At 37.9% G+C, this 17,998-nt stretch overlaps 1 protein-coding gene across 4 annotated transcripts in view; it reads right to left on the bottom strand.

Annotated features, from left to right (window-relative positions):
* The window catches only part of LOC126416477 (myosin-2 heavy chain-like), a 123,907-nt gene that overhangs the window by 83,676 nt on the left and 22,233 nt on the right, over positions 1 to 17,998 (bottom strand). Inside the window, exons 3-4 of one of the 4 annotated variants that reach the window (XM_050084213.1) lie at positions 15,115 to 15,288; positions 6,744 to 6,881 (exon numbers count right to left, since the gene is read on the bottom strand). In XM_050084213.1, coding sequence (XP_049940170.1) covers positions 6,744 to 6,881; positions 15,115 to 15,288 — 312 coding nt within the window. Of the gene's footprint in view, positions 1 to 6,743; positions 6,918 to 15,114; positions 15,289 to 17,998 lie in introns of all 4 variants that reach the window. The other 3 variants (XM_050084212.1, XM_050084215.1, XM_050084214.1) reach the window with 3 other exon arrangements.

A 17,998-nucleotide genomic window follows, 5' to 3' on the forward strand; every position in this document is an offset into this window, starting at 1 on the left:
TCAAATTCATATTATGGAAGTTACTTGAAATGTCTGGTCTGAGGTATTCCATAGCAGCATCTACAGAAACTGACAACCCCATCCTTCCAGTAACAGTTATGGAATGTTTGTTAAAAAGTTCTGCAACACTATAAACATCTGTCACCTATGTATCATTTACTCTTAATGCTATTCGGCCCTCTTCATGTCTGGTTCTACCAGTCTCCTCTTTCACTATATCCCATATTGTCTTTATTTTGTTATCGCATATGACTACTTTTCCTTGTAATATATTTGCTTTGATGTCCGTATTACAGTCTTTAATATTTTGCACTATTTCTTGTAATGTGCTATATCATGACATCAGAACTGTTTCGGATTGACATATAGTTTTCTTTTTGTTTTACAAGATACCTCTATTCCTTGAGTAATCCATGGCTTCTTTGTAGACTTTGCTCAACCTTGGTTAGTTTTTGGGGTAAAACAGTGTTCCAATAAGGTAAGCACTTTATTAGCAAAAGTGTTATATGTTTCATTCACACCATGAGCGCTGTAAACATCACTCAAGTGAATGTCTCTGAGGAGTGTCCTAAAATAATCAACTTTTGGCTTATCCATTACCCTCTTGAGCTCAGATTTAACAGATTTTATATCCTGTTCAGTATTAACATTTAACGAAGGAACTGCATGTCATGGCCCGAGAGACCATTGACTATTGGTTTTGTAATATAATTTTGTTCATTGGACTTTTCTATGAAGATATTATCAATGGCTGTTTGTGAGCAATTGGCTGCCCTGGTGGGCAACTTTATAGTGGGAATTAAGTTGAATGGTAGTGTTACTAACTCAAATAAGTTCTTATTGGGAGAGTCTAAGGAAATCTACATTGAAGTCACCAGCAACCACTATTTCTTCATTTTTTATTGTTAAATAGGCCAGTACAGCTTCAAGGTCGTTTATGAATAAATTAAAGTTACCAGCAGGTGCACGATATAACTTAATATTACCAAGGATTTTTTGTGAAATTCTATTTTTGTTGCACATGCTTCCACATGCTGTTCTAGGCAACATTTATGAATGTCTGTTTTCTTAAATTTATGATGGTTCCTGATGAATGTCATAACTCCTCCTTTCTCCATTTCTGCTCAACAAAATTGAGATGCTAACCTAAATCCTGCAACACTTAAAAGCTCTATTCCAGTTGTCACATAATGTTCAGTATCATTTTCAAATCTAATTTTCAAAATCTTATGACTACAACCTTGGCTCCTAATTCTGATTGAACAATTGACCATACTGCAAATTTTTATTCCTAGTGTAATCCATTTAAGTGTACTGCTTACATTTTTTTGCCACGATCTAAGGGGGAAATGTGCATTTTCAACTTCTCCCAGCTTAACGAATAGCCCATTAAATTTCGGGCATGCAGCCGTGCAAATAAAATTTCCTCCAATGATATTTCAGCCACGTATTATCCGGCCATCCTCAAAGTGAATAATAAGATTGACGACAAGATGCCAAGCGTGGCCTTATATGCTCCACCACAGCAGTACTGCGGATGCGGGTCACAGATGCTGGTCAGCGGAAAGGAATACGTTTACAGATTTGCCGCCTGTGGCAAAGGCGTACAGACATTCAATTCACTTATCAATGTATGATCGGCAGCGGTGACACCATGACGACTTCTCTACAGTTTAATTACCTCAAGAGCCAGATTCCATGCTTTGTCCCAATTAAAACCATTATCTCCGTTTATTAAATTATTAGCTTCCTTGAAGACACATTCCCAAAAGGAAGAGGTGGATGTTAAAATCTTCACATCACTGTAATTCATGGAATGCCCCATATCAATACACTGTTCAGCCACAGCTGACTTGTCTGGCTATAATAAGAGTGTATCTTTGATGCTCCACACATCTCTCATGAACGGTGAATGTTGTTTGACCTATGTATGACCTCTCACGGTTTCCACAAGGAATCTGATACACGCCCGCCTTATGAAGCTGTAAATCGTCCTTCACAGAGCCGAGTAAAGATGCAATCTCTGTGGGGGACCGGAAGATCACCCTTAACACAGTGTTTCTCAAGAATACAGCCTATCTTCGAGGAACGAGTACCCACATAGGGCAAAAACACACTAGATCTGAAGGAATTACTATCTTCTTCCTCATCACATACCTGAATTCTAGGTTTTGTATTGAATGTTCTATGAATTTGCTGTGGAGAAAATCCATTGGATTGAAATATGCTCTTGGGGTATGTGAGCTCTTCTCGCAAATTGTCTTTATCAGATATACAGTGTGCTTTATTCACTGAGGTCTTAAGGACGACTATGGTCTGTGAAGGGTGACGGCAGCTACTGGCATGAAGGTGCAGATTTGTGTTTGTTGGTATCCGATATATGGCATGTCCTATGTGCCATCAACTTTACAGCGAACGACAACATCCAAAGAGGGGAGGCAGATGTCTTTTGCTGTTTCCATAGTAAATTTGATGCTAGCATGGATGGAATTCAAACGCTGAAGAAATCGATGTAATTCATCAATCCCGTGTGGCCTTACCACAAATGTGGCGTCCACATACCTCCTGAAGACCATTGGTTTTAAACTTGCTGAGCATGTAAGGCCACGCTTGGCATCTTGTCGTCAGTCTTGTGACTCACTCTGAGGATGCCGGACGACACTCAGCCGAAATATCAGTGGAGGAAATTTTATTTGCACGGCTGCTTCCCCAAAATTTAATGGACTACAAGGAAACGTTTCAGCAAATATATATAAAATGCAATTTAATAATTTACCCTAGTTTATGGTGCTCGAATTGTAGTGCTCTGCAAACCTGCTTACAGTACTGAGTTTACCGTGAATAAATCTGTATTTCCTTTGCTGAAATTCCGTATGATATACAATTCTGGAGGCTTTAATTTATCTGTTTTTGGGAGCTCAACTGAGAGGCATGATTGATTAATTTAAAGACATCCTCTTCAGTTGCACGAATCATTTATTCGAACCACAAATGGTTTTGGGATGTTAGAATCCCATCTTCAGGTGTATAAAACTTTAACATACTAGAAAGGAGAGGAGGGAAGAAATATAATACAACATATCCAGAAAAACCAGAAGGGCAGACTAATGAAATAAGGTGACTCACTTCTATGTATCACTGCATTTTAGGCAGAACTAGAAAAAAGAAGAGGGCCTAATAGTGAAATGGACTTAAGAATGTTGTAACTGGACAGGTAGGAAGAAAGAGAGAGAAACCAAAACAAACTGTGTGAGTACAGTGTTCGTTTCTCCTTCATCCCACCCACCCAGAGCTACATTCTTAGATCTGTTTAATTATTACAACTTCTTTTCTCTAGATCCTCTCTTGATTCTGTGATTTTGAATGCTTTCGAACTGACCTGACTGCATGTTACGCATTACCAAATACCATAAGTGAGTCGTTTTGTTTAATTAGCCTGCTCTTCTGGTTCTTCCAGATATGTTTATTATATTTCTTCCTTCTTCCTCTTTGTATGTTGGTTTTATACAATTGACATGGGATTTAAACATCCCAAAACTGGCAGTCGTTTGAATAAATCTTTAGTACAACTGCAGCAGATCTCTTTACATAAATTAATGTTCCTAGGGGGCGACTGAACAAGATAATATTGTCCTTAAAATGCCCTGTATCACAAACAGATATTACATACCAAGTGAGACTGAATAGGTAAATGAAACAACTGTAATTACACAACATAAAATTTTAACTGGGTAAGTGAAACTACTGTAACTGAAATAAAGGAAAAAAATAGGGCATTTTGATAGTAGGCCTAAGTTACGAAGTTATCTTGATGGGATTAATAGCAGTACCAGTAGCTACAAGTGTTGAGCAATAGAACTGCGGTTCTCCAGTACTCAGCTTGGGAGAGTAAACATGTTTTGACAACGTTGACTAGAAAACATTCTTTGAAATTGTAAAGGTAAATAGGATAAAATACAGGGAGCAAAAAGTTGTCTGCAACTTTTACAGACACCCAACAACCTCGCTCTATGTTGGACAGTATTGTTTGCTTATGTGCCGTAATCGTAACATGAATATGGTCTACGTATGCCAAACATAACACACTGCGCCACAGACTGGTATATGAAAGTTTTCCTGACAGGATGTCTGTGCATACACAGGCCAGGAGAGAGGGCATCCTGGAAATTATATAGTATGATGGTTTCAGTGTGCTGTCCAAATGCAGTGATCCAACTCCGGTAAGTTCATGGAAGTCAGATCGTCCAGCAATGGTTTGCGCAACAGGCTGACATTGACCTGATCGACTACCTTGTTTGAGCACCGCACTTCACTCCCACTGAAAACCTGTGGGTGAAAATTAACTTCCACTTGCCAATACTAGCCCCTGGATCTAGTGCTGGATACATGTGCAAGTCTAGCTGATGATGAGATATTTCCAGAGGCTGACTGCCTCCATGTCTCATCAAATGAGGCAGATAACTGATGCCAATGTGGGTGGCTCTCATACTAGCCTAATCCCTGATGTTTAACTTACCCCATCCCACATTACTCTATAAGACAACATTTGATGCAACTGTACACTTGTTAATAGGAAATTTACAGGACATCATTGTACTTTACATTTTATTTACTGAATTCATGCTACTGAAAACTTGATAAATGTAAATTTGGAAACATTGAAACAAATCAATTTGAAAATAAATAGAGTCCTAATATGGGACAATCAGAAAAAACAATATCAATCAATGTAACACCAGATTAACCCTGAAGTAACGAATCCCATCTTCAGGTGTATAAAATGTAACATACTAGAAAGGAGAGGAGGGAAAAAATATAATACAACATATCTGCAAAAAACAGTAGGGCAGACTCTCTTTCTTATTCTCCCTCCAATATTTCCTGCATTTGTTGTGCAAAAGAAATGCACTCAGGATACATAAAAGCTTTCTTTAGAGTTAACTTTGTTCTGAAGCCCATCGACAGCATCCCATCCTCTGTTCCATTTCTACATGTTAGTCTTTAGACAAACAACCACTGCAGAAAATGCATTCAGAGTTAAACTCCCTGTGTATTGCAAAGTCACTGTCTCAATCACATGCCCGCCACTCAGGGTGGCTGAGCAGTTCTAGGCGCTACAGTCTGGAACCGCGCGACCGCTACGGTCGCAGGTTCGAATCCTGCCACGGCCATTGGTGTGTGTGATATCCTTAGGTTAGTTACGTTTAAGTAGTTCTAAGTTCTAGGGGACTGATGACCTCAGAAGTTAAGTCCCATAGCGCTCAGAGCCATTTGAACCATTCAACCACATGACTGTTACATGTGAAGAGTCCCGTTTTTCAGAAGCCTTTTAGAGCATTTTCCATTGTTACTGCTCTCAAATAGGCCACACCAAAGAACTGTGCAATAACAAATGTTCCTACTTGACTTGGGTCATTTTAACACCATATTTCTATTTCTTGGAGATTATCTGTTGTAAAGAGTGACATAAATTTAACGCAAGAGGCTATATTTTATGTGTAGAATGGGGTGATAATAGTCTTACTGCCACTGCTCTATGTTTACGGTGCTATGTGAACTAAGATCTGATAGCTCTCAACAGAGCTGAGCACTTGATTTAGTCAGAATCTAGCTGTCTTACATTTACATTTTCCACCTACCTCAGCAAAACTATTCACAACTTACACACGTCATTGAAACAGAAACAACACTACTTGTATGGAGATTGGAGCCATGCGAGACATGAAAAGGGAGATTGATAAAGCCACCAATATTATGCACCCTAATTTTTCAGCAAAACTTTTACAATCATAATCAATGTCAAAACACTCCCCAGGCCCTAAGAGTTTGGCGACACATTTCAACATTGTCAAACTTTACCAGAGCTATACTCACAGCTGTCTCAGCATACACCTACCTGGTTCTGAATGTCAAAGCGCACAACCAACGCAATCAGTTCATACACTAATCGTGTGTCAGTAGAGTACACAACCTCCAGCCTTCAGTCAATACCCTTTGGCAGTTCTTCTTTCTCCCACCTGTAATTAACTGAGTTGAGAAAATAGCAGGCTTCTAATAGTCACACTGTCAGCAGTGTGCACTGTTGAGCAACCCATCCTAATTTGTTCACCGTAAAGCAATCCAACAAGAGTATTACCCCATTAATGATTTTTCCACGATTGAGTATTGGACTTCCGACATTGAAAAACATGGGGAACTTCACCTTGCTTGCTCAGTGCGCAGCTCGCAATTTTTGGGGAAGATGATGACAGCACATTAGCATTACCAGATACCTCACTACATTACCTAAAAGCAGCATTTGATGGTAGGCAATGAAAACCTCAAACTCCATTTTGTTTAATTTTACATAAGAAGCAAGAACAGTTTGTTAAAAACATTTTAAAGTGATACAAAAAGTTGCTACATATGTAACTATATAGTAGAGGCCTAGTTATTGACAGATTAGAGAAATCTATGTACATTCAAATCTTTTTGGTAACTGAATTACTGGATTTACAAAGCTATCACAGACTAGAGGAGTTATGAGGATCTCCTTGATACCATCAATATGCAAATTTCAACCTGTTTGGTTCTTATGATGTTTCTTACCTTTTCAATTGAAAATTCATTATAAATTTGGACGCCAGGACAGGGATATCATGTATCATCATTCCAGACTGAACTCCAGTGTGCTACCCAGTGATAAAAGTTTTGGAAAAGAGTACCATTACGTAGGCTACTGGGTTGAAACATCAGGCACTCACCTCTTCATTCAGTTCAGTTAGTTCTGTCCCGTGAACCTTCTCAGTGCTTACTTGCAGTTTATCTTGCCCCTCATTTTCCACCTCCAGAGATGTAATAACATTCTGTATTCCTTCATTCTCATTTTCTAGATTGGATAACTGTAAACGTAGTCTGTCAATTTCATGCTGTTGTTCCTGTACCGTTAACAGAAATTAAAAATATACTGAAACAACAACATACAAAATAAGATGGTTGAGTTCAAATGTCAAAGATTTTGCAAAGAAAGTAGGTTAATGGCCTTCAATGTAGCATTCACTTCACACAGTGAAATAGGAATATATTAAATATTTCTTCCCCCACGAAAGGCGTAGGCTCCACCCACCCACCCTCGAAAAATCAAGTGGCTATATAAGCCTTTCACAAACTCACATGGCATGAAATGGTTAGCACGTGGAAGCGGACCCAACCCTAAGCCTCCTGGCTGAGGTGACAGCTGCAGAATTGGTAAAATTAAACTTTCTCACTCTCTTTAGGTTTAACTTGCTTCAATTTAATCCCACTTACAGTACCTTGTACAATTATGGTAATATTTAACATTCTAAAGCTTATAAAGTCTAATAATTTTCATTGATAAAGTTACATTACTAACAGGCAAGTTCCAATGACTATTTTCTGAATTTTGAGATCCTTATACACACTACAAACTACATCTGCCAATTGTGTAACATTAAATTTCCATAGTAACATATTTCAAGCCAAATTATTCTCTAAGGTCTTCCGAAGCAATTCACATGAAACAAAAATTTACCTCCATTTTCTGCTATGAATTAAATGTCCCCACAACAGTTAACAACAAAGTTCAAACTTAACAACCATATCATCATATCATCCAAAGATATTACTAACCAAAGGCATTCTTTTGAACATCATTGGTATCATTAGAGCCACTTGGAGCTCTGAGATACGGCAATCTGAACGTGCCCCGACACATTCAATAATAATGTTGAACCATCAATATATAGACTGCTTGACAGTGCTAAGTGAAGATATTGTTAATATAGATGAGACATATAAACTTGTAGGAGGCAGGCAACCATGGTCATATCCTACTGTACTATTTGGAGCTAAATAGGACACTTTAGCAAAGTCTCTCAGCCTGTCAACAAATGACATTAATAATCAAATTTCTCATGTGACATGTTTCAGATTTATTTCGATAATCGGATATCCAAGTGCACAGTGGGTGACAGGACAGGAGCGATTCTAGATGTATATGTACCACAAGCTGAGTACTCACTAGTGTATCAGCTAATATTACATATGCATTTAGTTACCCCAGCATCTTGTGACCGTATTTGCACTTCGATTCATGGTGAAGGAAATAAATCCGAAATTGCATCACATGAAAAATTTGAATAATAAAGCAATTTTTCACCTTTTGAAATGACATTTACTTCTGTGATATTAAGATCATTGCTAGCTAAATTTATTTTGTTTCGTTCTAATGATTTAGGTTCAAACTGCAACATTTTGATTTCAGTTACATTTACATTCAGTCCACTTTGATGGAATTGGGATTTAATTTTCTCTACAGTATTTACAACACTTTCCGGAGTTCTTTCAGGCGCCTCATTTTCAACTAGGGCTGATGTATCGTCAACAAATAAAACTTAATGAGCACCAGTACAAAATGGTAGGTCATTTATGTAGAAAAGGAATATGGACGGACCCAATATAGAACCCTGCAGGGCTCCTTGGCCCATTATTTTCCAGTTTGAGACTTAATTTCATGAATTTGAAGTTATAATTACTCTTTGTTTCCTATCTGTTGTGAGGTGAACATATAATAAAGCAGTGTGTGAGATTCTGTATACATGAAATATGCGTAGAAGTAAGGAGTATTTCATGAATCTAAAGCTGTTGTAAGATAAATTATTCCTGTGACCTTTCTGCCCTTGTCTACTCATCCAACCCAGATGAGGTTTGGTTTTTTTAAAGACAAAATTTCATTTTCCACGTCCCTTTGAGTGATTTTTCAAACTGTTTCAAAGATGTGTTCAGGTTGTATCCAACTTTATGTGATTTACATTTTCTTGATGGATGCTATACCTTCATCTTACATCATTCCATTTAAGAAGAATTCATTGAAACAATCTGACATCTTATCAACAGGTTTTATTAGATTAGATTTATTTTCATTCCAATTGATCCATACTGAGGAGGTCCTCCAGGATGTAGAACACGTCAGAAAAACAATAATAGGTGACAAATATTTACAACTGAAACAGATAAGTTAATGAACCTTCCACAGGCCCCAAGTGGAATGATCGTAATTTTTTTTAATGAACACTATATGAAAGAACCATTTAACAAACACTCATTTACGAAGATTGCATTAATGCACTGAATTCAAAATTTAAGAAAGTTTTTATTATTTGTAAGGTAACGAACATTTAATAGAACCACCACAATACTTGAAACTTCCTGGCAGATTAAAACTGTGTGCCCGACCGAGACTCGAACTCAGGACCTTCCCAAATTCGAGTCACAGTCGGGCGCACAGTTTTAATCTGCCAGGAAGTTTCATATCAGCGCACACTCCGCTGCAGAGTGAAAATCTCATTCTGGACCACAATACTTACTTACAATTAACACATTACTACACTGAAATGGTGCAGAAGTTAGATTGTGGTGTACACACACACACACACACACACACACACACACACACACACACACACACACAAATGAGTTGGCCATCAATAAATCCTTTAGGCTTCTCTTAAACTGAATTTCATTGGTTGTTAAGCTTTTTGTAGCTCCTGGCAAGTTATTGAAAATGTGTGTTCCTGAATAATGTACACCTTTTTGTACAGCAGAAAGTGATTTTAAATGACTATGAAGATTATTATTATTTCTAGTACTGATTCCATGAATTGCGCTATTGGATTGAAAAAGTGATATATTTTTAATGACAAATTTCATTAAGGAATAAATATATTTGGAAGCAGTAGTTAATATCCCTGGTTCCCTAAACAGGCTTCTGTAGGATGGTCTTGAGTTCACACCACATATAACTCTTACTGCACGTTTTTGTGACCAGAAAACTTTAACTTGGCTTGATGAATTACCCCAAAAAATAATACCATATGACATTATGGAATGAAAGTAAGCATAGTATGCCAAGTTTTTCATTTTTATATTCCCTATGTCTGACAAATCGCATTGCAAATAGGGATTTGTTAAGACGCTTCAGCACTTCTGTGGTGCGCTCCTCCCAGTTGATGATAAATTTAAGCTGTAATCCCAAGAATTTAACAGTGTCCACTTCTTCTATCTGTTTGTCATGGTACGTTACACATATACTCGGGGGACACCCCTTACAAGTTTTGAACTGCATGTAGTTTGCTTTTTTAAAGTTTAGCGACAAAGAATTGGCTAGGAACCAGTGATTAATGTCCACAAATGTTTTATTAGCCGATCTTTCTAAGACTACACTTGATTTGCTATTTATTGCAATGTTTGTATCATTGGCAAACAAAACAAACTTGGCATCTGGGAATGTTATTGATGAAAGGTCACTGACATACACAAGAAAAAGTAGTAAAGGCACTCCTAAGATGGAACCTTGTGGGACCCCATATGTAATTGGCTCCCAGTTGGATGATGCCTGATAGCTTAATACAAGTATCTTTCCTGCCAGCGATATAAGATTTGAACCATTTTGCATCATTTCCTGTTACACCATAATATTCTAATTTATTTAAAAGGATATTGTGATTTACACGGTGAAATGCCTTTGACAGATCACAAAATATACCAGTTGCCTGCTACTTTTTTGTCTAATGAATTAACTACATTTTCACTGTAAGTGTAGATAGCCTTCTCAATACCAGAACGATTTAGAAATCCAAACTGCTACTTTGACAGTATGTTATTTGTGACAAGATGGTTACAAAGCCAATTGTACATTACCTTTTCTAAAATTTTTCAGAATGCTGGCAAAAGTGAAATTGCGCGGAAATTTGATGCTATTTCCTTATATCCCTTCTTAAACAGTGGCTTAACTTCAGTGCATTTCAATCATTCAGGAAACATTCCACTGAGTAACGACTGGTTCCACAGATAGCTTAATACGATACTTAACTCAGAATCACATTCTTTAATTAACTTTGTTGATATTTCATTATAAACACTAGATTTTTTATTTTAAGACTTTATGATGGGCATTACTTCTGCTGGGGTAGTGAGGGTCAAATTCATATTATGGAAGTTACTTGAAATGTCTGGTCTGAGGTATTCCATAGCAGCATCTACAGAAACTGACAACCCCATCCTTCCAGTAACAATTATGGAATGTTTGTTAAAAAGTTCTGCAACACTATAAACATCTGTCACCTATGTATCATTTACTCTTAATGCTATTCGGCCCTCTTCATGTCTGGTTCTACCAGTCTCCTCTTTCACTATATCCCATATTGTCTTTATTTTGTTATCGCATATGACTATCTTTTCCTTGTAATATATTTGCTTTGATGTCCGTATTACAGTCTTTAATATTTTGCACTATTTCTTGTAATGTGCTATATCATGACATTAGAACTGTTTCGGATTGACATATAGTTTTCTTTTTGTTTTACAAGATACCTCTATTCCTTGAGTAATCCATGGCTTCTTTGTAGACTTTACTCAACCTTGGTTAGTTTTTGGGGTAAAACAGTGTTCCAATAAGGTAAGCACTTTATTAGCAAAAGTGTTATATGTTTCATTCACACCATGAGCGCTGTAAACATCACTCAAGTGAATGTCTCTGAGGAGTGTCCTAAAATAATCAACTTTTGGCTTATCCATTACCCTCTTGAGCTCAGATTTAACAGATTTTATATCCTGTTCAGTATTAACATTTAACGAAGGAACTGCATGTCATGGCCCAAGAGACCATTGACTATTGGTTTTGTAATATAATTTTGTTCATTGGACTTTTCTATGAAGATATTATCAATGGCTGTTTGTGAGCAATTGGCTGCCCTGGTGGGCAACTTTATAGTGGGAATTAAGTTGAATGGTAGTGTTACTAACTCAAATAAGTTCTTATTGGGAGAGTCTAAGGAAATCTACATTGAAGTCACCAGCAACCACTATTTCTTCATTTTTTATTGTTAAATAGGCCAGTACAGCTTCAAGGTCGTTTATGAATAAATTAAAGTTACCAGCAGGTGCACGATATAACTTAATATGTATGTTGGTTTTATACAACTGACATGGGATTTAAACATCCCAAAACTGGCCGTCATTTGAATAAATCTTTAGTACAACTGCAGCAGATCTCTTTACATAAATTAATGTTCCTAGGGGGTGACTGAACAAGATAATATTGTCCTTGAAATGTCCTGTATCACAAACAGATATTACATACCAAGTGAGACTGAATAGGTAAATGAAACAACTGTAATTACACAACATAAAATTTTAACTGGGTAAGTGAAACTACTGTAACTGAAATAAAGGAAAAAAATAGGGCATTTTGATAGCAGGTCTAAGTTACGAAGTTATCTTGATGGGATTAATAGCAGTACCAGTAGCTACAAGTGTTGAGCAATAGAACTGTGGTTCTCCAGTACTCAGCTTGGGAGAGTAAACATGTTTTGACAACGTTGACTAGAAAACATTCTTTGAAATTGTAAAGGTAAACAGGATAAAATACAGGGAGCAAAAGGTTGTCTGCAACTTTTACAGACACCCAACAACCTCGCTCTATTTTGGACAGTATTGTTTGCTTATGTGCCGCAATCGTAACATGAATATGGTCTAGGTATGTCAAACATAACACACTGCGCCACAGAGTGCTATATGAAAGTTTTCCTGACAGGATGTCTGTGCATACACAGGCCAGGAGAGAGGGCATCCTGGAAATTATATAGTATGATGGTTTCAGTGTGCTGTCCCAAAGCAGTGATCCAACTCCGGTAAGTTCATAGAAGTCAGATCGTCCAGCAATGGTTTGCACAACAGGCTGACATTGACCTGATCGACTACCTTGTTTGAGCACCGCACTTCACTCCCACTGAAAACTTGTGGGTGAAAATTAACTTCCACTTGCCAATACTAGCCCCTGGAACTAGTGCTGGATACATGTGCAAGTCTTGCTGATGATGAGATATTTCCAGAGGCTGACTGCCTCCATGTTTCATCAAATGAGGGAGATAACTGATGCCAATGTGGGTGGCTCTCATGTTAGCCTAAACCCTGGTGTAAATCTTACCCCATCCCAAATGGTTAAAATGGTTCGAAGCACTCTGGGAGTTAACATCTGAGGTCATCAGTCTCCTAGAGTTAGAACTTCTTAAACCTAACTAACATAAGGACATCACACACACACACACACACACACACACACACACACACACACACACACACACACATACACACACGCCCAAGGCAGGACTTGAACCTGCGACCGCAGCAGCAGCGCAGTTCTGGACTGAAGCGCCTAGAACCGCTCGTCTACAGTGGCCGGCTACTCCATCCCACGTTACTCCACTCTATACAGCAACATTTGATACAACTGTACTTTTAATTTGGAAACACTGAAACAAATCAATTTGAATATAAATAGTGTCCTAATATGGGACAATCAGAAAAAACAATATCAATCAATGTAACACCAGATTAGCCCTGAAGTAATAATACTCTCTTCCTTAGCCGCTCTCCAACATTTCCTGCATTTGTTGTACAAAAGAAGTGCACTCAGGATACATAAATGCTCTTTTTTGAGTTAACTTTCTTCTGAAGAACAAGGACAGCATTCGATGCACTGTCACATTTCTACATGTTAGCCTTTAGACAAACAACCTCTACAGAATATGCATTCAGAGTCAAAACTCCCAGTGTACTGCAAAGTCACTGTCTCAGCCACATGCCTGTTACATGTGAAGTGTCCCATTTTTTTGAAGCCTTTTAGAGCTATTTCCATTGTTACTGCTCTCAATTAGGCCACACCAAAGAACTGCGCAATAACAAATGTTCCTACTTGACCTGGGTCATTTTCGCACCATATTTCTATTTCTTCAGGATCATCTGTTGTGAACGGTCACACGAATTTAAAGCAAGAGGCTATATTTTATGCGTAGAATGGGGTGATAATAGTCTTACTGCCACTGCTCTATGTTTTCGGTGCTATGTGAACTAAGATCTGATAGCTCTCAACAGAGCTGAGCACTTGCTTTAGTCAGAATCTAGCTGTCTTACATTTACATTTTCCACCTACCTCAGCAAAACTATTCACAACTTACGCAGGTCATTGAAGCAGAAACAACACTACTTGTATGGAGAGTGGAGCCATGTGAGACATGAAAGGGGAGATTGATAAAGCCACCAATATTGTGCACCCTAATTTTTCAGCAAAACTTTTACAATCATAAGCAATGTCACAACTCTCCCCAGGCCCTAAGAGTTTGGCGACACATTTCAACATTGTCAAACTTTACCAGAGCTATACTCACAGCTGTCTCAGCATAGACCTGACTGGTTCTGAATGTCAAAGCGCACAACCAACGCAATCAGTTCATACACTAATCGTGTGTCAGTAGAGTACACAACCTCCAGCCTTCAGTCAATACCCTTTGGCAGTTCTTCTTTCTCCCACCTGTAATTAACTGAGTTGAGAAAATAGCAGGCTTCTAATAGCCACGCTATCAGCTGTGTGCACTGTTGAGCAACCCATCCTAATTTGTTCACCGTAAAGCAATCCAACAAGAGTATTACCCCATTAATGATTTTTCCACGATTGAGTATTGAACTTCCGACATTGAAAAACATGGTGAACTTCACCTTGCTTGCTCAGTGCGCAGCTCGCAATTTTTGGGGAAGGCGATGACACCACATTAGCATTCCCAGATGCCTCACTATGTTACCTAAAATCAGCATATCGGTGGTAGGCAATGAAAACTTCGAACTCCATTTTGTTTAATTTTACATAAGAAGCAAGAACAGTTTGTTAAAAACATTTTAAAGTGATACAAAAAGTTGCTACATATGTAACTATATAGTAGAGGCCTAGTTATTGACAGATTAGAGAAATCTATGCACATTCAAATCTTTTTGGTAACTGAGTTACTGGATTTACAAAGCATTCACAGACTAATGGAGTTACAAGGACCTCCTTGATATCATGATTTGCAAATTTCAACCTGTTTGTTTCTTACGATGTTTCATACATTTTCATTTGAAAATTCGTTATAAATCTGGACGGCTGGACAGAGATATCAACTATCATCATTCCAGACCGAACTCCAGTTTGCTACCCACTGCACCACTTTGTTCGAGAGTGATGAAAGTGTTGGAAAAGGGTACCATTACATAGGCTACTGGGTTGAAACATCAGGCACTCACCTCTTCATTCAGTTCAGGTAGTTTTGTCTCATGTACCTTCTCAGTGCTTGCTTGCAGTTTATCTTGCTCCTCATTTTCCACCTCCAGAGATGTAATAACATTCTGTATTCCTTCATTCTCATTTTCTAAATTGGATAACTGTAAATGCAGTCTGTCAATTTCATGCTGTTGTTCCTGTACCATTAACAGAAATTAAAAATATATTAAAACGATAAGACAAAAAATAACCATGGTGGCCAAGTTCAGATGTCAATGATTTAGCAAAGAAAGTAGGTTAATGGCCTCCAATGTAGTCTTCACTTCACACAATGAAATACGAATTTACTATCTCTTTCTTCCCTCACTAAAGACGAAGATTGCACCCCCCACCCCCGGTAGATCAAGTGGCTTTATAATCCTTTCACAAACACAAATGGCGTGGAATGGTTAGTACGTGGAAGTGGACCCAACCCTGAAATCCTGGCTGCGATTTCAGCTGCAGAATTGGTTAAACTGAACTTTCTCTCTTTTTAGGTTTAACTTGCTTTAATTTAATCTTGCGCACTGTAGCTCGTACAATTATGATAATATTTAACATTCTAAAGCTTATAAAGTCTAATAATTTTCACTGAAAAAGTTACATTACTAACAGGCACGCTCCAACGACTATTTTCCGAATTTTGAAATCCTCATACACACTACAATCTATGTCTACCAATTGTGTAACATTAAATTTCCATAGTAACATATTTCAAGCCAAAAGTGTCGCAACAACACTGAACAACAAAGTTTAAATTTAACAACCATACCGAGTGAGGTGGCGCAATGCTTAGCACACTGGACTTGTATTTCGGGAGGACGACGGTGCAATACCGCATCCGGCCATCCTGATTTTGGTTTTCTGTGATTTCCCTAAATCGCTCCAGGCAAATGCCCTGATGGTTCCTTTGAAATGGCGTGGCCGACTTCCTTCCCAGTCCTTCACTAATCCGATGAGACCAATGATCTCGCTGTCTGGTCTCCTCCCCAACAACAACCCAACCCAACCCAACAACCATATGATCACATCATCCAAAGATACTACTAACCAAAGACATTCTTTTACACATCGCTTATTTTGTTGAAGCCACTTGGAGCTCTGAGATACAGCAATCTAAAGGCGCCTGACACATTCAATAATAATGTTGAACCATCAATATATTGACCACATGACTGCACCTATTAAGGTATTGTTAATATAGATGAGACATAAAAACTTGTAGGAGACAGGCAACCATGGTTGTATTATCCTGTTGTACTTTATTGGAGCTGAATAGGACACTTCAGTGAAGTCTCACAGCCTGTCAAAAAATGACATTAATAATCAAATTTCTCATGTGACATGTTTCAGATTTATTTCCATAATCAGATATCCAAGTGCACTGTGGATGACAGGATAGGAGCAATTCTAGATGTATATGTAACACAAGCTGAGTGCTCACTAGCATGTCAGCTAATATTACATATACATTTACAGAGTCTATATGGGGACAAGGAAAAAAAATTCCTGGATTTTTCCCTGATCTCCCGGTTAAAAATACACTTTCTCCTGGATGAAAATACACTTTTTCAGTATTAAGGGACAGTATACTTTTCCTCAGAACTGTAAAACTTATCAATCCATTGAATCATTATGGTTTTATACATGAGTGTAGAGTTTCCCAGCACTTTCGGAATGAAACTGGGGCAGGGAGTATCTGTGTTGTGCGGCAACATGTACACTGCATGTTTTCATACTGCGAAAGTATAAATTCGAATTCCACCAAAAACTGTGTGTTACTTTCCGAAGCATCGAAATCGAGATTGCAATCCAATTCTGTAAGCCAGACACAGCTCAAGTCGTGACCTCGCCAGCCGATGACAGCGGACATTCATTCATAGCAGAGGACACCTGACATACTCAGCCAATAGCAGCAACATCACTATTGAGTAGCGCGATCACACAAAAACAGGAAATGTTAATGGTTTAAATTAATATACATAGTGTTGCTACAAGAAAAGCAAAGCTTTCGTATATGATATTGGTCTCCAAGATTAATAAGCTGCAAGAGAAGCTAAGCTTTCATATATAATATTGATATTCTTTGCCCATGTTACACCTTAAGATACATCACACAAATGTGGCAGTAAAATTTTTAATAACGACATAAATGTCTTATCATCTGGGCTCGAAATTCTACTAAACAGTCGTCCTAAACAAGTTGATTTTTAAATGGGAGTCAAATGATCTGTGATTTAAGAAATTCACCGTACATTCTCGCTCATAGTTCGTTTTGCGTAAAAGGAAACTTGCTTTGAAAGTAACGCTCTTCAAACAACCATTCGAAATATTTTCCCACGAACTGTGGAAATAGGTTCGTTTCAGCAGTTGCCAGAGCGGGCCAGATAGCATGCATCATCGCACTTGCGCAGTTACGATGACGCAGGAAGCCTGTATGTTCATACAAGTAAAACATTAAAATATCTTACATTATTTCATAAAAGAAACAAGATATCAGAGGATACTTCAAGAGCATCAGAATTTCGTGAACCATACTAAAATCCAAAATTTGGCATAAGTGCTTATTCGTAAGTCCAGATTCAGATGCAAACTTTCTTGGAGTACCAGTACTGTATTATCTCATGTTCGGTTCTTTATTATGACATAATGCTATACGCACTAGAAGATGTTAACATGCACTGCAAAGCAGCAAACAGTTGAAACTATCCAATAGTGTAGAATTTAACACTTAGTTTCAAATAAATTGACTGCCTCAGCGAAAAAAGTTAATAAAACCCAAATTTCTTTAGCAAACTGACAGAAATTACTTCATTGTTCTGCAGGGCAATTAATGCTTGCCTGACAGAAAGGTGGAAATAAAATGAA

Source organism: Schistocerca serialis, chromosome 8 (genome assembly GCF_023864345.2).
Source record: "Schistocerca serialis cubense isolate TAMUIC-IGC-003099 chromosome 8, iqSchSeri2.2, whole genome shotgun sequence".
NCBI classification, from domain to species: Eukaryota; Metazoa; Arthropoda; class Insecta; order Orthoptera; family Acrididae; genus Schistocerca; species Schistocerca serialis.